Source organism: Arvicola amphibius, chromosome 12 (genome assembly GCF_903992535.2).
Source record: "Arvicola amphibius chromosome 12, mArvAmp1.2, whole genome shotgun sequence".
Lineage (NCBI taxonomy): Eukaryota > Metazoa > Chordata > Mammalia > Rodentia > Cricetidae > Arvicola > Arvicola amphibius.
Window position 1 is genome coordinate 69,622,923 of NC_052058.2, and position 24,394 is coordinate 69,647,316.

Sequence of the window (24,394 nt, forward strand, 5' to 3'; positions counted from 1 at the left end):
AAAAGCATAGAGAGAAAAGAATATCGTCTAGAGTCGTAGACCGCCCTACACTGAGAGGGAGTGCCCGGGAAGTCGAGCTACGCTGATTCTATAAGGCTCACAGTGAGAACTGAACAGGAATTGTGTTGCTACAACACCCTGGGAGCCAAAAAGAAGGGAATGTTTTAAGAGGAGGAAAATGAAGAGTTAAGAGAAAAGTTAAACTGATTAAAGATTAAGAGGCCACGAGGTCCACTACTTCATTGGTAGCCTAAATGAAGGCACTGGGTCCATGCTCACAATTTGGGACATAAGGACACTGGGCACTTTTAAAGGGAAGATGGAGAGAGCAAGAAAATGGATAAAATTTGAGGGACAAGTGAGGCTGTGGGAAAGCTGAGCAAAGGTTGTCTGGGTGTGCTTACAGCTTATAATTATTCGGGGTATTACACTCTTCAAAATCAATGTGCTAATAAGGTAAATAAATTAAAGGTTTTATGTTATAAAAACTTTAAAGTAAAAAACAATAAAAAGTTATCTAAAAGGTATGTTATCTTTTACAGGTACAAATATATTCAAAGCTTGATTTCTATGATGAACGAAATACCTAGGTTCACTACTTTTTGGAAACTAGTGTGGGATACTGTTATATAAATATTAAAAATCAATCATTGACTCAAAATAAAATAGTGGAAAGACAATACACTGAGATAAAAAATTTAAGTTTAAATCCTATTTTTGACTGTATTAAACAAATTTCCCAAATGGTTATGCAGAGTTAGGAATGTTCCCAACTCTAAAGTTGACAAGAGCCAAATGCCATCACCTATGAAGCTAAAGAGCAAAGATAGCGCCTAGCCCACACAGCAATGTCTTACTTGGATTGCATGTTGGACCAGCTGGACTCGCCCATCTTTGAGGTGAATCAAACTCACCCCCATCTTCTTCAGGATTTCTAAATGCTCAGGGTTAGTGGCCATAAAATCTCTGGCTCTCAGAGGAGGCTTAGCTCCACTTCTGAAACTCTCCTCTCTGCAGAAAGGAATCAGAAGCAAGGTTTACAACTGTGCATTACAAGCAGTGAAATATAAAACCCAAAGAAAAATCTTAGTCGATATTTGCAGAATTGAAATTTCAGAACTGGTGAAGTTAGGGTAATTTATTTTTCTATGCATAATCTGATTACTAACAAACTGTCACTTTCGTGTGTGTGTGTGTGTGTGCACGTACTCCAATAAAATAGATCATGTATGCGGTCTTTCTCTAAAAACATGTTTTTCTCACATTTTTTTCAGTTTTAATTTTTTAAAATTGTATGTCTATTGTTGCTTTGTCTACTTGTACATCTGTTCACCATGTGCATGCAGTACCCATGGAAGTCAGAAGAGGCACCAATACCCTGGGCTGGAGTTACAGACAGTCATGAACTGCCCTCTGGGCACAGGTCTTCTAGTAGGGCAGCCGATGCTATTAACCGCTGAACTACCTCTCCAGCCCTCACAAAATTTAAAAGCAAAACAATATTTTCATCAGTGGATAAAAATGCCCACTTCATTTTTTTAGCCCCCTTGTTGTCAATGGCCTTTCTAATAACTATCTCTATAGGAGAAAATAAGCTCATTATGTGCCTGCCAAAAGTTTGGTTAACAATCAAGAAGCAAGTATAAAAACAATAAGACCAAACCAAAGCTTCTTTGTACTGTGCAGAAACTACAGGCGTACGGAGGAAAGCGTTTCTTGTACATACAAGACATAACGAAATAGTTGATAAATCTTTTGTGTCTAAAATGAGCTAAAGAAATTTTAAAATGTTATATACTGTCTACTATTAAACAAAAATAGATAAAAGTTCACATAATTTCTATTCAATAAAAACTACATGTCTCAGTGTCTGATCTAGGGAAGTCTTTTTGACTATTGCTACAGCTCCTTGAGCGCTCAGTTATCTACTGTGAATTAACTTAGTATTAGCAAATATAAAATAAAATATCTTACACTCTGATGATGCCTCTTGGACAGCTCTTATCCACCACATTTTTCAAGGGTTCACGGATGCTCTGAGCATACAATGGATCATTAGGAAAAAGAATCTGAGTGTTTGGGCAAGTCCAATCAAAATTACTATCATCCAGTTCTGTGTATTCTGAGGTCTGAAACATAAAAATTATGTAACTAATAATAACAGTGCTATTTAATATTATGAGTATTATGCATACATAATATATTATATTTAATAATATGAGTAAAAAGGAACTATTTTTTATTAAACAAGAGTGATACCCTAAAAGACAACGAGATAATATTACAAGCACGTCCCTCCTACCGACCGTGCATTTATTAACTGAACTAATTAGGGCTGCTCCTTACTTAGAACAGTACAGTGCATATGTAGAAGTGAAAGGCCGAGTAAGGCGTTAATTTAAACTCACGGTGTTCTTCTTAGAGACGCTGCGATTTGTGGTTGAGAGCCAAAGGGGTAACAGATGAGCTTCTGTTGTAAAGATGTAATCTTCTATGTCAAAAATAATGTCTTCCTTATCAGCAAATAACAGATAGAGATATTTAAACATCTCGGCCAAGAAAAACGAATCCATTCTAAATTGAAAAGTCACAAATAAGTATTTTAAAATCCAAATATCAATCATAGAGTCAATACTATTCAAACGGTCAAAGAATTACAGTGCCTCGATCCTCAACTCTCAGAATAACCTAGACTCAAGTATATTGCAATGGCATAAAATACCAGAGGAGCTGCCTACCTCACAGGTACATTAATCTCATCAAAACTTCACAGCAGGCTTTTAACAGGCTTTCTACTACACCGCCGCCTGCTCACTGACTGCAAAGCCTTGGAGGACCAGGAGTGGGTCTCATCTATCAACCCTGACACTTACGTGCAGTGCCGGGCATAGAGCGGGCGCATTAACTATGATTCACGCTGCTGTAACATGGTGCTAGCCTCATCAGAGGTCTTCGCCTCTCTAAGCTCTTCCCCTTGGGTTCTTCATCTTTAAAATGAGGATTGTGGTGGAATTATACTCCCAAGAGTTGCGAGATCACATGAGTTAAACATAAAAGGGGCTCAGAAGAGCACCCGGCAAGCAGGGAAGTGTTAGTCTGTCTTTGCTTTCCTTTTCTGCTATTTATATGCCCACTTCCCCAAACTTAGCCATTCCTCATCAGCTACAGGCAGGGAAGGGAGTCCCAAGCCTAGGAACTATTTCTGAAACACCCTGAGAGAGGGACTAAGGGCCAGCCTTGTGAGGCTATGAGTACTGTGTCCCTCATGTCTACAGTGACTTTGCCTAAATCCATTTTTCTCTTCTAACTCCTGCTCATCTATCAGGACTCAGGATTCTCCAGAAACATTCCAGTCAAGATCACACAGCAGCTTGCATGATCTGCAGCACATCTGAAAGTCTGTTATACATGCTTGTCTTCACTAATGCAGTAGCTCAAAGGGCATGACTTTGTCTAATCTTTAAAACTAGTATAATGACAGTTCATAACGGGCCTCACGAATAGTTAAAAATAGAAGTTGGCTAGCCAAGTACAAATCAAGCTTTTGGCCATTCAGAGATATGAAGTCTAATTAAATAGCAGGAATGTGACAACCACACTGATCAATATGTGTGCCCTTTATCACGTGAGTACTTCATGGCACATCTACCTAGTATCCAGTGTAGTATTCTAGTATTCAGAAGCCACCACTGGGCTCCCCACTAGGGACAGATCAGAACACACACTGACCATGACTATGCTGTTGAAGAATTCCTGACTGAATACAAACCATAACCCAGCTCTTTTATTATTTTGATAAGTTCTTTTACATACTATTTAAAAAACATTACAGCACAGGAGACAATGTTTCTATGTCCCTAATAATAGGTTCTGATAATCTTCATGTATCTGCTTAATAACATCAGAGTTCCTACTACACCCCAAGCACTGTGACAAACACACACACACACACACACACACACACACACACACACACACACACCACTTCAATTTAAAATGAGTGGATCCAAGAGTTTTTGAAAAACAAGCACAATGAACTAAGGTTCGCAATCTCAAGGACTCTCCACTGTCTCTGAGCCCTCATAAGCAGCTGTACTTTGTGCCATATCCATCATTGATGAAAGGGAGTAAGTGCTTGTTTACCTGTCCTCGTGACTCCCAGTGCGAACATCCTTCATGGCAGCAAATCCACAAGGCACTCGAGCATATTTATTCAAATTTTCAATAAGTGTTTTTCCTACTTCAAGGTAGTAAGGGTCTCCTGTAGCCTATTGAAAAGGAGAATACAGACATAGCATATATGCTGCCATATACCCATTTATTCATCCAGTAATTACCGAGAGCCCACTAGATGCCAGCCAGGCCTTGTGTCAGGCACTAGAATACACGTTACACAGGACACAGATTTAAAAATACACGATGGATTTGATTTACAGAATTCCTTAAACAATTGAAGCCATAAGCTTCAGTCTTTAAGTTACATTTCTAAATGCTCAAAAGAGCTCCCCAACTGAAGTGGGGAGGTTGCCTTAGGACACAGATCCATAAATAAAATTTTCTTTTGAAAGAAATCTTTGCAAGTGGTTTTTTTATTTTCATTTTTTTTCCAGTTTTCATTTTTGTTCATCATCCTCTTCTTTACAGCAGAGATGTTCACAGTGTTCAGGAGGGGCTTAATTATAAACAAGTTGGGATCTTAATTCCCCGAGTCTGGGGTTTGGGGCTGTAGCCTCTATCCCGGTCTTCAGAAGGACTCTTGAAAAGGCATCACATTTACAACATATCTTACATCTTCCTACAATTTGATAGCTAAATGAATGGAAATAATAAATCCAACCATTATAACACTAAATACTTATTGTTATTGTAAAAGAGCAAGAAAGAAAGGGAAAGCCAAGAATAATAAGTTATCTTACTTTATATAAGAAGTAGGTACTTTCTGCAAACTCTGGCCTTAAAGGATGCTGAGCCCAATGGACCCTGAAATCTGTAGTAAATGCCTGTACAGAATAACATATAAGCATAAAAATGTGACTGAAAATTAAACAAGCAGTTCTATAATACAAACCAATATGTATAAGAGGTAAAAATAATTAATATACAAGTCATGGTAAACTTTCATCCATAACATACTATTGTTGCTAAAATACATTTTAGAACCAAGCCTTTGAGTTATTTTTATTGTGTGATCATGTTCATGTATGTGTGTGTTCACATATGTAAGTATGGAGGTCAATCATATGTGTTGCCTCTTGAGACAGAGGGTCTGGCTGGCCAGTGAGTCCCAGAAATCCATTATCCTGTCTGGAGTTACAGGTGTGCACTCCATGGCTCTGGGGATTGAACTCAGGTCTCCATCCTTGCACTGCAAGCACTTTGCCAACCCTACCTCACCTTTAGATAACCAACTGGACCAACAAGGAACTCAGAAAAACCCAGTAATGGCACTTAGAAATGCCAATAAATACAACCTACAATGTCTAATAACTGAGTTTTCCATTTATTTCTTTCCTTTTCTCTCTGAATTAGTACTTTTCTGGTGTTCTAACTTCCTTTTAATTTCTTTAATTGACAAAACTGTGTTTATGATGTACAACATACTGTTTTCATATACCTACAGAGACTGAAATGTTAAATCAAGTAATTATGTTTTAACTAACACACTATTTTTGAGGGATGCTTAACACTTATTCTCTTGTGTATTTCCTATTGTATTTTCAGCTATGTATTTTCTACTCTAGGCAGTTTCAAGTATGTATATTTTATTGTAGCCTGTTTCATTTTATAATAATGTCAAATCCTCAGTAAAATAAATCAAGGAATTACTTAAAATTAAAATTGGTCTATATGAAATTTAATCAATAACAGTCAACAGTGTTTGCTGTGGGACAATGGTCTTGTACCTGTAAAGTTTTGTCAGTTGTACTGGTTTAATAAAATGCTGACTGGCTAGTAGCCAGGCAGGAAATATAAGCGGGACAAACAGAACAGAATTCTGTAAAGAAGAAAGGCTCAGTCTGCAGTTGTCACCCAGACACAGAGGAAGCAAGATGGGAATGCCTCCTCAATAAAAGGTACCAAGCCATTTGGCTAACACAGACAAAAATTATGGGCTAATTTAAGATGTAAGAGTTAATAAGAAGCCTGAGCTAATAGGCCAACCAGTTTATAATTAATGTAGACCTCTATGTGTTTTTTGGGACTGAACGGCTGCAGGACCGGGTAGGACAGAAACCTCTGTCAACAAGTGTTTTTAGCTTTTTATTTTCTGTGTATGAGTGTTTTGCCTGTGTGTATGTGTGTGCTGATTCTCTGGCACTGGAGTTAAAGGTTGTTATGAATGGCCATGTGATGGTGAGAAGGAAACCTGGGTCCTCAGGAAAAGCAGCCAGTGCCTTAAGCACTGAGTCATTTCTTCAGTCCCAACAGTTTTTTTTTCTTTTTAAGTAATAAGAAAAGAATGTAAGTGATCAGTGTATTTAGTTGAAACCTCATGTGATTCATCAAAAATATGAGCTTTTTGTAATACAAAGCCTTGCACTTGAAGGTTAATAAAACTATACCTTCCAGAGCTAATGCCTTAGGAAACACCTATGTTAGTGGAAAGTTTATATATTTCACAGAGAACAGAAAGAACAAGGCAACACGTCACAAAATGTGTAAAGGTGCATTTCTGGAAAGCCAAAAAACATGCTTTCAGTAAGTATCTCTTTACATCAGTGTAGCAAAGACAACTATCATGGATGCAAGGTTGTTAAGAAGAAGAGCAATTTCCAGTCAGCATGAAGACATTCTCAACATTTTTTTCCCTTGGGTTTTTTGAGACAGGATTTCTCTGTGGCTTTGGAGCCTGTCCTGGAGCTAGCTCTTGTGGACCAGGCTGGCCTTGAACTCACAGAGATCCACCTGCCTCTGCCTCCCGAGTGCTGGGATTAAAGGTGTGTACCACCACCGCCTGGCTTATTCTCAACATTTTTAGGATGAGTTATGATAACCAAAATTATACCTAATGTATATAACTTTCATCAAACAAGCTTCAGAATATAAATGGTAGTAAGATCTACCAGCTAGTATGCTAGAATGGGGCCAGCAAGATGGCTCAGCGTGTCAGGAGGCTTGCTGTGCAAGCCTGACATGAATTCAATCCCTGGAAACACATAAAAGGAGAAAAGTGACTACACAAATGTCGTCCTCTGACCGCCACATGGGCACTGTGGTGTACATACACTGCCCCACAGTCACCGGCTGTGCACACGCACATTCGCACATGATAACAATAAAGTTAAAAAAATTTTTTTCAAAGTAAGAATGAGACAGTATTAGGGCTGGGAATACACGCCAGTGGTAGAGCACTTTCCTAGTGTGCACAAGGACCTAGGTTTGTTCCCCATCAATGCACAAATGTTTAACAGAAACCAAACAAGAGGTGGTGGTTAATAGTACATCGGCATGAGTTAAAACAGGTTGAGAAACAGTACGCTTGGACTTTTATAGCAGTATCATCATTATCCTAAATTAGACCTTGCAACACACAGAAAAAAGCAAATATATATATTGTAAGGATACTTTCTATCTTTAAATTTAGAAATTATATCTAGATATAGATACATAGATAAAGATATATATATATATATATATATAGATATATAGATATATAGATATAGGTCTGTGTGTGTGTGTGTGTGTGTGTGTGTGTGTGAAGGAGAATTTCAAATATTATTTGCTTACCTCTGGTAAAAAATTGTGTTTTTTAATCACCTGGTATAACATTTCATGAGTTTCAATAGCAGGTCTAATATCACCCTTTAAAACCTAGAAGTCAACAACAAAATCACTTAGTATAAAGCAAGAGCTAATTTTATCTATAACCATCACACTACAAGATTAGTACAACCTTGAAATAATAACTTTATCATTCAATTTTAGAGATCACAAATGTATTTAATTAAAATAATTTCATCCTAATATTTAAAAAATGGTTTCTTTACCTGCAAACCCGGAAAAAAGGCAAGCAGAGAATCCATCCAGGTCCGAGCATTCAGCATCGGTTTATGAATGTGCACATCAAGTAGGAGAGGCGGCTGGCTAATATACCTCATAATGGCATCATAGTGCTGAAAGAACACACACAACAAGATGCTCAGGGAAGTAGACGGAAACAACACTATACGGCACAGTGAAGGAATTAATCCTGAATAGATAGATAGATAAAATCCCTATATGTCAATCGATTATGTAAATATTTAGAGGCAAAGAAACGATTACTTTGCTATAGATTTTCTCAGTCTGATGCAGAAGTGTGAGTATAATTCAGTGGAAGAACGTTTGTCTTAACACACCCAAGGCTTCAAACCTAGGGCATGGACACACACCCTACACGGGCAGGTGCACACTCACGCACAGAGATCACAATTTATACAAATATCTACTAAGATGCTGAAATGATTTAAAAGAAAACAAGGCTAAATATACTGATTTGTGCCCATAACACTAGAACTGGGAGGCTGAGGTAGGAGAAAAGAGTTCAAAGGTATCCTAGGCTATATACAAGATCCTTTATCTTTAGAAGACAGAACATTAAAGACAACAATAAGAGGTCTTCCGGGGCTGGGAGGATCCATCACTCACTACAGCGCTCACTCAAAGTATAAGGAATGTGAGTTCAGATACCCAGGATCCACAGGAAAAAGCCAGGGACAGCATCATTCTCCAATCCCAGTGTTCAGGAGGTAAAGACAGAAGATCCCTAAGGCTGGATGGCTCAGCCAGTCTAGGTAATGGGCAGCTCTAGGTTTGGTAAAGAGCTTCTGCGTCAATAAAGTAAGTCATAAGGCATCTGAAGACAACATTCAAAATCAACTTCTGGCCTCCACACACACGCACACACACTTGTGCATATATGAACACATATACACAGCAAAAGTGGGGGTAGGGTTTTCTGAGAGAAACCAATTTAAACATCTCTATCTAATATGTAATTAGCTCATAGATGGTTATGATGCCTGTGTGGACCAGTGATATCCTCTGGTCCCACTGGAACAAAATCACAGCTTCCCTCTTACAGAGTTTAGATTTTTTTTCCTCCTTTATCTAGGAAATGTGGTCCCTTCTCCGCTAACATAAGATTTTGGTACTCACTACTACCAAAATGAATGTACACAATCACTATTACCACGCTCATGGTCTGCTAGCTCTGCCTTTTCTGTTCTTGGAATCTCCTTTCCTCTTCTTCTGTTTCTCTTATATATGTCTCAGCTTTGAAAATATGACAAGAAATATTAATGAGCCAACAAAAAGTTACCTGTCCTTACTCATCTCTAAAAAGAAAAAGAAAAAATCTCACTATCAGCAAATAACATATGTAGAGGGTTTTTTTTAGTATTCAAAAATTTACTAAGACTTAAAATTTATCTATTTTTATTTTATGTATATGTGCGAGTACCTGCATGAGTATTTGTGTACCACATGCATGACCAATGCCTGGAAAGGCCAGATGACATTGGCTCACCTGGAACTGAAGTTTAAGGGGGCTGTGAGCTGCTATGTGGGTGCTAGGAACTGAACCCAGGTCCTCTGCAAAAGCAGCAAGTGCTGTTAACCACTAAGGCAGCTCTCTTGCTCCAATTTAATAGGACTTTAAGGAAGCTGTTTTGCTAGCTCAATTACTATTATTGACAATTTGTCATATGTTTAGTTACTCTGTACATAAAAACTCTTGTAGTCTCCCCAAACACCTGGAGAAAAAAGTTCCAGTATTCCCATTTTGTAGATGACCAATAAAGGCAACCAGAGAGGCTCACCCACCCCAAATCACACCACCAGTATGCTGCCCAAACAGGATATAAGCTAAGATCTCTCTCCTATTTTGAACTACAATGTCAAAACATACCACATATGTGATGCAAGTGAACCGATGGGTGGGCAAAAATAGAAAGGGAAATCCTGTTGAAATGAACATAGTGACAGAGCTGACGGGTTTGCTATGTTAGCCTCAGCTGCTTCAGGTACAAAAGCCACTAGGATGAGGCCAACCCTCTCCTTTCCCAAAGCTTCTCTTTCTGGTTCTTGTGGTTCTTGTCTGGGGTGATCAAGACTGAGCCAAACTGTCAACATTTCAAACAGAACTGGAACCCAGATGTGAGTTAGCTATACCTCATTCCAGTAACTGTCCGCTATGTTCAGAATAAGATTAGGTCAAACCCAAGCGTACCGGAATCTCACACGGCGCCAGAGCTACACATTTCCTGACAGAGGATGGAAAGGGAACTTCCCTGGAGTGTGTCACTCACACATTGCCCTGTCCAACACCAGAGAGGGCTAGGAAGCTCGAGAACACATTAAAGACAAACTTTTAAGAAGGTCATTGAGGTTGTTAAGTTTTCATCAATCTTGGACTCAAATGGAATTAGCTAGAAAATTAATAGAAAAAATAAATCAACTTACTGTATTAAATCTTTCCAGAAAACTGTCATCTCCAAGCAAGACATAGGCTTTCAACAGATACTCATAATATGAATCAATCCCTGCTCCAACTCCACTGTCTACAAGAAACACATATAAATGTAGACCTTTATTAAGTATGTCTGAAAATGCATAGGTACAAATGAGGACACTAGTAAAGCAGACTGAAAACCGTGTGCCACCATGAAGCTTCAACATAAAAGTGCACGCCCGCAGAACTCTAACCCTGCCTGCTACACAAATAACAGCCCCCTTGTTGCAAATACCTTGTTTTTCAAAGTTGCTATATGAAATTGATTACAATTTTTTCTTATTTAGAAAATCTATATCAGCATGTCTAAGCTATATGGAGGACAAGTTAACATTGATTTAACCAACACAAATCGAAAAATTAGTCTCTATAAAAAAAATAGAAATTAAAAGCAAACATTTTTAAAGGCCCAAAAACTGCTGAAAGGAAAAAAGAAACTTGTACTTAAAATTATAACAACAGTTTTGTAAGTTTTTCTTTCTCTTTGATATTTATAGTCTTCCAGAAAGAAAGAACAGATCACATATTAGGACACAGAAATAAAAACAATATCACATTTTTTATTTTTCGAGACAGGGTTTCTCTGTAGCTTTGGAGCCTGTCTTGGAACTTGCTCTTGTAGACCAGGCTGGCCTCAAACTCAAAGAGATCTGCCTCTGCCTCCCAAGTACTGGGATTAAAGGCACGCACCACCATTACCCAGCTCAATCTATATGTTTTAAGTTATATGCAAAATACACATAACTAAAATAATGCTGTGGGATGTCTTTCTATATGCTGTGAATATGAATATGTGTTGCTCTTGTTGGCTGATTAATAAAGTTGCTTTGGCCTATGACAAGACAAGAATGGATCCAGGTGGGAAATCCAAGCAGAGACAGAGAAAAAGAATGTAGTCTGAGAGAAGCCAGCAGCAGCCCAAGGAGCAATGTGCCAGAGCATCCCTGGTAACACCATGGCTATGTGGCAATACATAGATTAATAGAAAAGGGTTAAGTTTATGATGTAAGAGCTAGTTAGTAATAAGCCTGGGGCATCAGCCAAACATTTATAATTAATATTAAGCCTCTGAGTGGTTATTCAGGAACTGGTGAGCAGGAGAGAAACCTTGTTACAAATACCTCAATGAAGTTTGCTATTTAAATAGTGAGGGAGGAAACAAAAGAGGGGAGAGGTGGAGAAAGAGAACAAAAAGCCTGAGGGAGTCAGTCAGAATGAAATATTGATGTAGTGGCCGGGCGGTGGTGGCGCACGCCTTTAATCCCAGCACTCGGGAGGCAGAGGCAGGCGGATCTCTGAATTCGAGGCCAGCCTGGTCTACAAGAACTAGTTCCAGGACAGGCTCTAGAAACTACAGGGAAACCCTGTCTCGAACCCCCCCCCCCCCAAAAAAGAGAAATATTGATGTAGTATTGATAGAGCAGAAAAGGATTGGGGAGGGGAAACAAAGGGATAGAGAACACACTCAGCTTGTATTTAGAGAAGTATATATCAATCAAAAACAAAAGGATGGTAAAAAACAAAAAAGATGCAACATACTAAAATAAATGAGCCCACATGTATCAAAAGACTAACAGATTAAAATATGAAAAGCAATACAATCCATCTAGATGTGTGCAAATTGTACAAATGACACATTCACAGCCCAGGAAGTGAAAGCAGGAGGATGGGGAAAGGTGTATCTGGCAGACAGCAAGGCTGACAGAGGACCTGATGGAGCGGATCACCACACAAAGAGTCAGCTAAGAAGAGACAGCAGGAAGACGAATGCACCCACCATACCAGATGGAATATATATAAAGCAAAAATAGAATGATAGAAAAATCAATTATTATTATTATTAGAAATTATCTACTTTAATTCTTGACAGGTTAAGCAAACAGGAAATCAGTAAGGTCTCTACATTGTTGATAACTGAGTGGAAATGTAAATTAGCCCAGCCACTATGAAACTCGGTATGGATTTTAAAATTTTCAATTCTGCCGGGCGGTGGTGGCTCACGCCTTTAATCCCAGCACTCGGGAGGCAGAGGCAGGCGGATCTCTGAGTTCGAGGTCAGCCTGGTCTACAAGAGCTAGCTCCAGGACAGGCTCTAGAAACTACAGGGAAACCCTGTCTCGAAAAACCAAAAAAAAAAAAAAATAAAAAAAAAAAAAATAAATAAAATTTTCAATTCTATTCTTCTGACCAGAAGAAAATACCTTTCCCTTAATAGGCCCCCAATACCACTGTAACATTCCCCTCTCTGAAAAGGCAACCCTAAAATCATTCAGTAGACAGCTGAAATTAGGGACTAAAGCCCACTTTCACCATGAAAACTGTTCACAGAAGGGATGAGTGTCTGGACTGGAGTTTTACTCCTGCTCTTGTGTGTAGTCTACAAGACAGAGCTCCCTTCTGACATTTCCTGGCCAGAAAAACAAGGGTGCATCTGGGAATGCTCCTTTTGGGTTTCTGTCCTGAGCTGCTTGTCCCTGCCCTGAAGAGTTAATCCAGTTGGTTGATCAATCACCAAGTGAAGGCACCGCCCTTATGAAGGCTGATTTGCCTTAAGCCATGCGAAAGAGATGGGAGGAATAATTACCCCTTTAATGAGATGATATACCCTTCCCAGAATGTCTGCCTTCTGTACACACCACAGCCATGGAGGTTTTCCTGTGTTCCTTTTGTTCTCTTTTAAAATATGTTTTCCCTAACACTTTGGGCTTCATTCTTTCTCTAAAGCTCCCCTCCCCACCATGTGGCTGACCTCCATATTGGCTTAACTTAAAAAGCACAGCTTTTTCTCTTTCATTTCAAAAATCTTCCTCCTCCAGGCAGCTGCTAAGATTTACAACTTGTCTGCCCTTGGGTTTTTCTTTTAAACTCTAATTAAATTGTCCTCAAGCAAAAAGAAGAGAGAGAGAGGGGGGAGGGAGGAAAGAAGAGGGAGGGGGAGAGAGAGAGAGAGAGAGAGAGAGAGAGAGAGAGAGAGAGAGAGAGAGAGAGAGAGAGAGAACCTTAGAAATCGGACTACCATATGATCCTGCTATCTCTCAACTGGGTGTATATCTGAAGGAATCAGTTGGCACAGAATAGAGATAGCTACATATTTACTGCAGCACTATAGCCAAGCTATCGTGTCCAAAAATGAAGTTGAATAAAATGTGTCTGTGCACATGCATGCACTCAATCACAAAGAATTGAATTATGCTGAGTGGTGGTTTGAAGAATGACTGGTCCCCAGAGGTTCATATATTTGAATGCTTAATCAGGGTGTGACACTATTTGAGAAAGATTAGGAAGCTGTGGCCTTGTTTGAGTAAGTATGGTCTTCTTGGAGTAAGTGGTCACTGGGGGTGGGCTTTAATGTTTCAAAAGCCCTTGCCAGACCCAGGGTCTCTCTCTTCCTGTTGCCTGGGGATCAGGATATATTATCAATAAATACATGATGAATATCTTCAGAAACAAATTCTCTGTGGCTTGCACTATTTCCTCAGGCTAGATTCTAGAAGTAAAGTCATTAGTCAGGAGGACTAATGCCATATCAGTGACATCCTGGTGTAGGAGGTCTTTCTGTCTATGTGTTGCTTTCATTGGTTAATAAAGGAACAGCTTTGGGCCTATAGCAGAGCTATAGGGGAACAGAGCTAGGCGGAGCAAACTAAACGGAATGCTGGGAGGAAGAAGGTAAAGTCAGGGAGACACCAAGGATCTGCAGCCAGAGGTATACTGAAACTTTGATGCTGAAACTTTGCTGGTAGTCCACGACCTTGTGGTGATGCACAGATTAATAGAAATGAGTTAAATTAAGATGTAGAAGTTAGCCAATAAGAAGCTAGAGCTCATAAGCCAAGCAGTGATTTAAATAATATGAATTCTGTGTGATTATTTCGGTGCTGGGTGGCTGGGACAAACAAGCGGCCCTCTCCCCCAACAACATTTTATAGTACATAGCCTGCAAATAGCCAGGACTGTCCTCAGGATGCCACACTAACCCACGGAACCTGCACAGTAACTCTGAAGTGGTACTAATACCCCATCTTACAGACATGATACAGAGGCAAACACAAGTGACATAATTTGCTTAAATTCCAAGAACAGGACTCCAGAGTCTATGCTCCACTCTCCAGAGGCAGAACACATACACACACAGACACGGGGGGGGGCGGGGGGGGACGGGGGACGGGACTATGACATCACTAAACTGTGACATGAGACAAAGTGTTCTGACCCCTTTATCCTCAAAGAAACCAATGCCTTGTCTCTCCCCGCACCTGCAAATGCTATATGACTAAAGTATGAAACAATGTTATCCTGATCATCTTCACAAAGGAAAATACTGTATTTACGACCATCCCAAGGATGTGAAGGTCTGATTTTAAGCCCACTTGCATACCTTTGCGAACCCAGTCTCCAGTGTGAATATTGATAGTCACGCCTACTAAATTGCTACTTCGTTGTCTTTTTTCCCAGAGAAAATCAAGAGCTTTTCTTGCATATTCCTATAATTAAAAAACAAAAGCATACTTGAAGAACTTTGTCTCTGCCAAAGAGGGGGGAAACTATAAATCAAAGACCATAGAATCTTTTAAGAACTAAGCAAAATTAAATAATCACTTATAAATTTCCTTAAAATTTTGCCTTGACTATTTTTCAGCCACTTTGTATAAAGAGATTTCACTTGAAGAATTTCCATGGCCATTTACTCGTGTAGCATGGTTCACATTCATACAGGGATCATTATATTAAACTGATATAATTAAATATACTTGTTAAAACGATTATTACCACCTAAGTGCAAAGTGGAAATCTCATAAGGTAGTCTTATTAGCAAATTTGAAAAGAATTCACAGCTAATATTCTATCTTTGAAAGTCATTTCAGATAATTTTTAAGTGAGGCATAATTTTATTAGTGGAAAATTAGCAAATCAACTAGGCTGAGAACTTATTTGTATATTTATGTATATATAAAATTATAACTTTATAACCTCTTTTTTCTTTTACTTTTACCCACTAAGTATTAAACTATTTCTTACAAAATTCTTAACTTTGGATAGAAAGATGTTATACATGGAATAGCAAATGATATCTACTGGTAAAATTCTAAATTAATTTTAGAACATGAACTAATTTAGTACTGCAAGCAAAAATATCATTAAACTTAATTTGCTACTTTGTAGATTTGGCAATGGAGTAAAAATCATTTACATTCTTGATAGCAAATGAGCATGGTGATGATATTTCAACAAAGTAGACCACGACTATCATTAAAGGGTGAATTTTCAAATCTGGAAAGTCTGATACTGGTTATATTTCCCCATTTCATTTTATAGCTTAAAAAACACACAATAAAATTAGAGATTTAACTAAAGCTTAAAATTGAATTATAGGACATTAATACAAAAACTCTGATTTTTTTTTTTTTTTTGTATATTGGTCTCCATATATTAGGGTCAGCAAAGTTTTTCTGACAGGGCAGACAGCAGACAGAAAATGGTGCCGGCACTGTGAGTCGTCCTGCCACTGACCACGACCTCTCCGCAGAGAGACAGACAGAAGTCACTGAGCACAGCTGTGCCTTCACACTGACTTGAAGAAGCCAGCCCACAGCTGAGCCCTGCGGCAGCAAACTTCTGTCAAAGGCTTTTAGGAGGTTTTTAAAATCATGATTTTCAGAAAAACAAAATAGGCCAATGGAAAGAGTAAAGACCTGGACTCTACACCCAACTGCATTCACCCACGGACTGAGATTTATCTACTGAGACTCATTTTCACCTATACACGCACCAATATTTCAGAATATTAAAAATTTAATATTTAATTAAATTTAGTATTATATTAAAACACTTAATATTTAATTAAAATTATATTAAAATGTATGTATAAGTACCTGTTCTGTTTAGTGAGGGAAACTACTAGACGATAGGCATATTTTAAATTTAAGTTTAAAACATTAACCAATCACACCTGATAAATCTGTCCTCAAGGCACATGAATGTATAAGCATTCATTTATACCAGACAAGTACAGGGCACAAGACCTTGCTGACTTAATTCACATCCTTATCCACTATCTGTAATGGTGCTTTGTGTTCCCTACTTGTCTCTGTCCATATGACCATCTTATGACTTAAAAAAAAATCATCTAAGTCAAGGGTCTAAGAAAGTAGGCACTTAAGTAACTCTGGCATTCTGATGATAATTACATTAAAATAAATAGTTACATTAGATTTTTTAATGTAAGACAGAGACAGACCCCAATAAAATATGTGGGACAATATAATTCTTGAATAATGAATAACTTTTCCCTTGGAGTAAACAAATTTACACATTAGAGTCTTGATCAAGACTTATGTACAAAAGTTTCACTATGGGTTTAAATGATTTGTGAAGGTTTGAGAAATACAACCAACCATTTGGAAGTCTAACAAATAAAACACAGATACCTAGACATCTATGCTACAAAGGAATCATCAAATTTACATAATGTAGTTAAAACAGTCTTCTAAGATGAAAGCTAAACTTTACTTTACGGTCTGTGAACAAAAAGCGAACTTATATTTAATACAGTTGCTTCACGATGACTTCCACACCTGTAACACTAAGATTTGATTAAAAATACATTAAATAAACAGTAATCCTACAATGGCGAGTCCTAATCCTTAGCCAAACGAAACAAACAGAAAGTTAGCTCCTCCTGAACCCCAGAGGAAAAGCCATGAGAGCAAACCTCAAATATTGTCGCTCCTGTGAATCGACTCAATGCAGCAAACTCAAGAATCAAGGTCCCTGCACAGGCTGTACAGGTGTCTGTCTCAGTTCCCGTCCGGGCCTCTGGCTTTCTGATGCCAAACTTTAAATTAATCTAAATACAATGAGAATGTTACCATGAGCAACTACCAAGAGACAGATAAGTTTCCAACCAGTCACTGTCAAACATCTAGGAAAATATATTCTGAGCATACAGAATTTATAGGGTAAATAAGTTCTCATTTATTTTTTTTCTTAATGATATAATAATGCAACATCATTATAATAACATAACCATTAAAAGGGTAGATCAGTCTTAGAAGAAATTACATTTGAGAATTTATGAATCTAGTATAATGTTAAACAGTTCATAAAGAAAACTTTGATTGTTATGGTATATATTTAAAAGACATTAAGATTTGTTTTATAAGTTTTTATAAATTAATTTATTTTTTGACAATTTCATACATGTATACAATACATCCTGATTACTCGTTACTCCACCCTGGTGTTCCTTCCCCCCACTAAGTCCCCTTCCCACTATTATTCTTTCATTACATTCATTATTTATTGGCTGTGGAGGCACATGCATGCCACATCATGCATGATGCAGTCACAAGACAACTTGGGGGAGTCAGATCTCTCCTTCTACCAAGTGGACCCTGGGGATCAAACTCAGATTGTCAGGCTTAATGGCAAGAGCCTTTATGTGCACTGGATCATCTCACCAGTCTCCATCATGACTTTTTTTGTTCTAAGATTCACTGAGGTTAACCAGGGCTGCCCACATGAGTATGGAGCTATCCAGTGGAGCATGGGGAATTCCACAGTGGCTACACCACTGAGGACATTGACTCCCACTCAATATTTATCCCCTGATCAATATTTATTATCTACTGTATAGTAGATAATACAATAAGACACAAAGAAATTGATCTTTGCCTTCAAGGAGCTTAAAAGCCAGACAGAATAAATAGGATGGGCATGAAAATAGAGAAGAATAATAATGGAAAAATCGCAAATAAGTGCAAAAAATCGAGGAACTGATAAAAAATAATGTGAGAAACAAGTAGATAAAATATCACTGGTTTGGGCATAGTTGCAAATTAAGAAAGATGGCTGATCAGATCATGGACCCTAAAGGAGAATCTATGACTGTCATTGTCCTAAACCAGTATAATTCCCAACTACATTCTAAATATTTACCCCAATTCCCACAGACAAGCATAGCTCCCTCACATCAAAGAAGCTTCTTCATCAGGCAGTGGTGGCTCAAGCCTTTAATCCTAGCACTTGGGAGGCAGAGGCAGGTGGATCTCTGTAAGTTCAAGACCAGCCTGCTCTACAAAGCAAATTCCATGACAGGTTCCAAAGCTACAGAGAAACCCTTTCTCGAAAAAACAAAAACAAAAACAAGAAAAAAAAAAGCTTCTTCTGCAGCAGGTGGAGACCATTACAGCAAGCACAACTGGTCAAAATGCAGAAAACAACTGACCATGGAGTGCCCAGGCCCAATCAATACATTTAGAACACAACTCCTGCACCTACGGTTCAGGGAACATCATGGAAGAAGGGGTGGAAAAACTAAGAGCCAGAAGACAAGGAAGGGAGTCTAGTATGAGACAGTGCCCTATATACGACAAGGAAGCTACCCCTGAAATCTCAAGAATACAATTGCCTAAACAAGATCCACACATCTTCTGACATTCCAGCATAGATGGAAAAAAAATCTCCCAAGGATATGCCTAGAGGAGGAACTAGAGAAAAGTAACAGCTGTTAAGTTAAAAAATGAAAATAAAACAAAAACTAAAAGTAAATTCAATATATTACATATTGCTTTAAATAGTTTTGCATCTAAGTTTAGTAAATTAAGGGAAAATGACCAGTTAACAATGCAATTATACTAGTAAACAAAGAAATTCTCAATTTAAAATGACTATATAGCGTTGATGGCACACGCTTCCTAAAGCAGTCTGGTAATACTCAAAGTCTTAAAAGGCATTTCATACTTCTTTTCTCTAGGAATTCATGCAAAAGGAAAAAATAAAAAACATACAAAAAAGAAGTATGTAATATTGTTTACAAGAGAGCTGTTTAAAATACTAAACCTGGGGCCCTGGAAAGGGCAGTCAGTGTGGCAGCACAGGCACAAGGACCTTATTTGGGGTGACAGCATGCTCCTATAACCCCTATATTTGTATAGGCTCATACTAGCCTAGGCACACTAATGAGCTCTAGGATCAGCGAGATCCTGTCTCCAAAAAAATAAAGACTGAAGAAAGACAGCCAACCTCTACCTCAGGTCTCTGTGCCCAACCTGCCTTTCACACACACACACACACACACACACACATGCACCAACTCGTATGTATATAAGCATGTGCTCACACTAACATACATACAATGTGCACATACAGAAGAAAAAAGGAAAAATATCCAAACTAGAAATTTAAATTAAAAGGGGTTTAATTCTAGTCTTTCATTAAAGAAACGTGTAGGCACAATTACTCACGTGGTGGGAAATCAATGGATATGACGACCTCTGGGTTGAGAAGCACATACCTGTGTCATCTGCCCAAGCACTCAGTCAACCATGAGCTCCTAACTACAGAAAATGAGCCTGGCTGGACTTACACTCTCAGAGAAGCTACTGGCAGGCAGTAGAGAGGGTAGGCCTAAAAGAATGCAATAAACAAGTCCCTGGGGGTTGAGAGAGCACCAGGTATTGTTCTGAGTGGAAAGTAGTTTCACTGAGGTACAGGAACAGGCTGGTTGGAATGAGAATAGCCCCACAGGCTCACATTTGAATACTTGGTTCCCAGCTGGAGGCACTATCTGGGAAGAATTAGGAGGTGTGGTCTTGTTGGAGGAGGCCCGTCACAGAACTGAGCCTGCCACCTTCCCTGTGTGCCCTCTGCTGCCCACCTGATGTGTGGGACGTGAGCTGTCAGCTGTTCCTGCTCCCATGCCTGAAGACTCAGGTACGATGGACTCTAACCCTCTGAAACCATAGACCTAACTAAACCCTTCTAGTTCTATGGTGTGTATTTGTCACAGCAATACAAAAGTAACTAGGGCCTATCAGAGAACACCAGTCAGTCAGTCTACTGCCAAGCTATAAAGATTTCTCAATGTTAAGGGACACTCAATGGAGCAGGGAGAATGCAAAAGTTTTGAAAGCAATTTAATAAAAAAGTTTTAGTAATACTATTTTCCCAAGTGCTCTGTATAATAAGCCTGAGAATAACCACATTAAGATACTGCAGAGCAAGTGGCCCAGACTGCAGCCCCCTTCCCTTAGTCTGCCCACCACAAGCTGTAAGGGTCACACCCAGACACACCCCTCCTTCTGGAGCTTTTCTTATGCTTTCTCACAATTCCCGCTGCATGGTGCCTGTTCCTGAATGTCTTCCTCCACACCTCCCGCTCCCGGGAGAGCAGCACCTTCCTACTCTCTCAGCAGCAACTCTGGCCCACACTGCAGTCTGCCTCCTCCTGCTGCAGCAGATCTACAGACACACTGAGGCCAAGGAAAGCTTCTGCTAATCTAATCTTCATGTCGCTCAAACGGAAGTTAGCCAATACATCAATATAACTTTGCTGCCAGCTTTGCTGCATCTTTTTCCAGTTTCATGCGGGAGAGGAACACCTCTGATAACAGGAATTCATCCTGTAAACGACACAGAAGTGTCAAGAGAGTCGCACTTGTTCACAGTGACTTACTCGGGGATAAGGAAGGCCACTGGTAGTGTTGAAAGCTGGTAAGAGTCTGTAGCCCAGCTGCTTTGCCATTTGGAGAAGCTCATCATTATACCACTGCATGTATTCACCTTTTTCTTTCAGCATGATCGCCAGGGAATGTCCACCTAAAAGACCCCTAGGATCACAGAGACAAAATATTCCCTGTAATTTAATCACACATTTCTTTATAAGCTATACCCAAGAGGGTGTGAGCCTTTGTCCCCCACAAAATGAAAACAAAACACAAGAAAGGCTACAGAATAATTTAATTCTTTTTTTTTTTTTTTACTGGCTACTCATTTTATGACAAACTATTATCATCACATAGCCAACACATTAAAAACAACAACAGAAACATTAGGGGCTGGAAAGAAGGCTCAGTGGGTAAGAGCACTTGCTACCAAGGCTGCAGATCAGACTATGAACTACAAAACACACTTAGTACAAGTAGAGAACTGACTCCTTCCTACAAGTTGACCAGCATGCTCCTCCCCACAATACAACAAATAAATAAATGCAAAAATATACAAACTAATATAAAGTACTTAACATTCTTAAGTATCTTAAATTTTTTAAACCAGAAAACATCCTAGATATCACATGTATTTTAACAAATGAGCCAAATATTTTTAAAAATAAATTTAAAGTTTAATTCTATCACCATGAAATCTTTGACTCTTACTATAAAATTTAAAAATTAAAAACACATTTATCGTCATTAAGGATTAATAATCTCTAAGGAGCAAGGACTTCTTACATTTAGTTGGAGAACAGCTCACTTTGACAAGGAGATAGGACAGAGATTTACAAAAGCTACCAAACATAAGCTTACCTAATGGTGGGATGAAATGATTTTATAATCTCACACTTTAGCCCTCAAGGGCATTTCCGACTGTCTGAGGAGCAAGACTGTTAACTGAGTCTCATCTGGTTTCTCTGCGAGGCTCTTGGCTAATGCTGGCCGGCCAGCTGTGGAGGCTCCTGGAAACCTCACCAGTGGTCTGGGTCTCTCCAAAGATGTGTGTGCTACAGCACAAACAAGGTTATCCCCATGGCTGTGTCACAACACCCCAGGTGTTATCTTCTTTGCAAGGGAAAGTGTTGAGAGGCCTCACTCTGACTCAGGCTGGTAAGGACTAACTGTGTGGTCAGGCTGCTCTGAAGACTTCTTACTCCGCCACAGCTTTCAAAGCACCAGGATCATAAGCCTGAGTCACCATGACTGGATTTCAAATTTTTTATCTTTGTATTTATTTATTTATTTATTTATTAAAACTTTATGTTTTGGGGTGTTTCAGCGGCATGAATGTCTGTTCACCATGTGCATGCAGTGTCCTTGGAGGCCAGAAGAAGGCATCAGATTCCTCTGGGACTGTCACAGGTAGTGAGGGGCCATGTGGGAGCTGAGACCTGCACCTGGGTCTTCTGCAAGCGCAGCTAGTGCTCTTACTGTTGAGCCATCTCTCTAGCCCCCCTCCCCCACAATTTTATCTTTTAAGCATAAGAAACTTCTTTACTACCTTCAGAAATAATCAGCTGAAGCTTCTCTACACTAGCACAATAGCTTTGGTGCTGCACTTACCCAAGGACTCTGATGTTTGTTTCAAAGACTGATACAACTACATCATTGTCTAAATTAACATCTCTTAAGACTTTCCTCACGGCATCTTCAAATTCCTTCGTTTTGTTTAATACCTAGGAAAAGAAAAGAATGAAATAAAAGGTTTTTCTACCAAATCAAGAAAAAATTATATTCAGAATGAGACACTAAGTTAATGTTATCATGCTTGAAGACTCAGAAAAATGATGCAACAAAATAATATACCCTTAAGTATATTATAAAAATGTGATAATGTGTAAAACTGAAAACAATGGAGCATCTTTACACAGTGATGGACTTCCAGGGCTCTAAAGGACCTATCACAGGAATTCAGAGTGGACTCAATACAGGCTAGACATCTCTAAGCCCAAAATCTGAAATTCAAAATGCATCAATCTAAAATTTTTAGGTTCTGAATATTTTGTTGGTACCACTCAAAACATTATAGATTGCAAGCATTTTAAGTATTCAAGCATTTGGGGCTGTTGGATTAGGAATGTGCAGCCTGCAAAGACTATGACATATTATAAAATATAAACTTGTAGAACCAAGTGAGTCAGATAAAAAGATTCTTTTTCATACTTAGATGACAGTCGGGGACATATAGAGAAGTCTTTTCCTACTTCTAGTTCTTCTTCCTTAAACATTGTACACACTTGTACACATGCACATATTGTCCATGACCTACAGCTAGAGCCACAGGAGAGGTCCCTTGCTGGGATCTGACTTCTAAGTCAGACCAAAGTGCACATCTTCCTGCTCATAAAGCATCACCTTAGCAACTATGCTCTTTTGGGCTGAGGTGGCTCAGTGGGTATAGATAGCCACTCGCTGCCAATCCTGAATACCTGAACTTAATCCCTGAGAAACAACCCCTGCAAAGTTGCACTACACAGTGTGGTACTTGCACCCACATACATATACACACAGAATAAACAAATACACATAAATATATATGTAAAATAAGAAATTGCGAACTCCAGAAGTACTATCTTCACCTGACTAAGTCTAAACCTTCACCCTATGCCACCCTTACCCCTTGGGTATCCCACTGGCAAAAGAAACAGTATAATGTTATGGTAAAGAACAGGTTCTGGTGTGAGTTCCGGTTCTTTGACCTCAGTGACTTGTGATTCAAGTCAAGTCACTTCCAACTCTGACATATTCCTTCATCTGTGAAGGAAGGAGGACCTACTTCATAGAGCCATCTTCTTAAACGTGGTCATGTGTACAGTACTTTAGCCAGAGTGTCTGATGCAAGCACTGACTTTCACTGTTTAATATCATCACTGTTTAATATCACTGTTTATTATAATCACGCAGTCTAGACTCGTGACTCAACTGAAACCTCTGTGAGTTCTTGGAATGAGCTCCATGAAAAGGGGTCATTGTCACTACAAAGGCGGCTTTCATTTTTCCATCTAGGAACATGATTGAATGCTATTTAGAGACTAGATGCAGTAAAAGAAGCTTGCCTTTTGTTTAATCTTTTTGTTTGACAATACTTTGCAGTACTTTTTGAAATTTGATCTGATCCTAACTAAGTATGAGAGATTCCCTGAGAGTATGTATCTAAAATTCAAGTAAAATTTAGGACAGCCTGAAATCAAAGTCAATGGGAACCTGGTTCTGAGCTGACCAGTTCCTCTTCCCAGTCTCACAAGGCACGTAAGCCCCACAGCAGCAAATGCGGAGTATACACCCTCCACCACTCAGGAACGAGAAACACCTGCTCTCTCCCATGGCCACTTCTTCTTCTTACTACCTGGTTAATCTCCGTGGTCTCCTTCTTGAGAACTGTTCTAATACAGCCACACTTCCCTCCCGA

General features: G+C 39.0%; 1 protein-coding gene across 2 annotated transcripts in view; it reads right to left on the minus strand.

Annotated features, from left to right (window-relative positions):
* Positions 1–24,394, minus strand: part of Edem3 (ER degradation enhancing alpha-mannosidase like protein 3) — a 60,245-nt gene that overhangs the window by 17,225 nt on the left and 18,626 nt on the right. The window contains exons 5-16 of one of the 2 annotated variants that reach the window (XM_038349267.2): positions 22,549–22,661; positions 20,949–21,102; positions 17,205–17,339; positions 14,871–14,976; positions 10,444–10,541; positions 7,989–8,114; positions 7,729–7,812; positions 4,917–5,000; positions 4,144–4,268; positions 2,409–2,574; positions 1,975–2,129; positions 915–1,011 (exon numbers count right to left, since the gene is read on the minus strand). In XM_038349267.2, the coding sequence (XP_038205195.1) occupies positions 915–1,011; positions 1,975–2,129; positions 2,409–2,574; positions 4,144–4,268; positions 4,917–5,000; positions 7,729–7,812; positions 7,989–8,114; positions 10,444–10,541; positions 14,871–14,976; positions 17,205–17,339; positions 20,949–21,102; positions 22,549–22,661 (1,443 nt within the window). Of the gene's footprint in view, positions 1–857; positions 1,012–1,974; positions 2,130–2,408; positions 2,575–4,143; positions 4,269–4,916; positions 5,001–7,728; positions 7,813–7,988; positions 8,115–10,443; positions 10,542–14,870; positions 14,977–17,204; positions 17,340–20,948; positions 21,103–22,548; positions 22,662–24,394 lie in introns of both variants that reach the window. The other variant, XM_038349266.2, reaches the window with a different exon arrangement.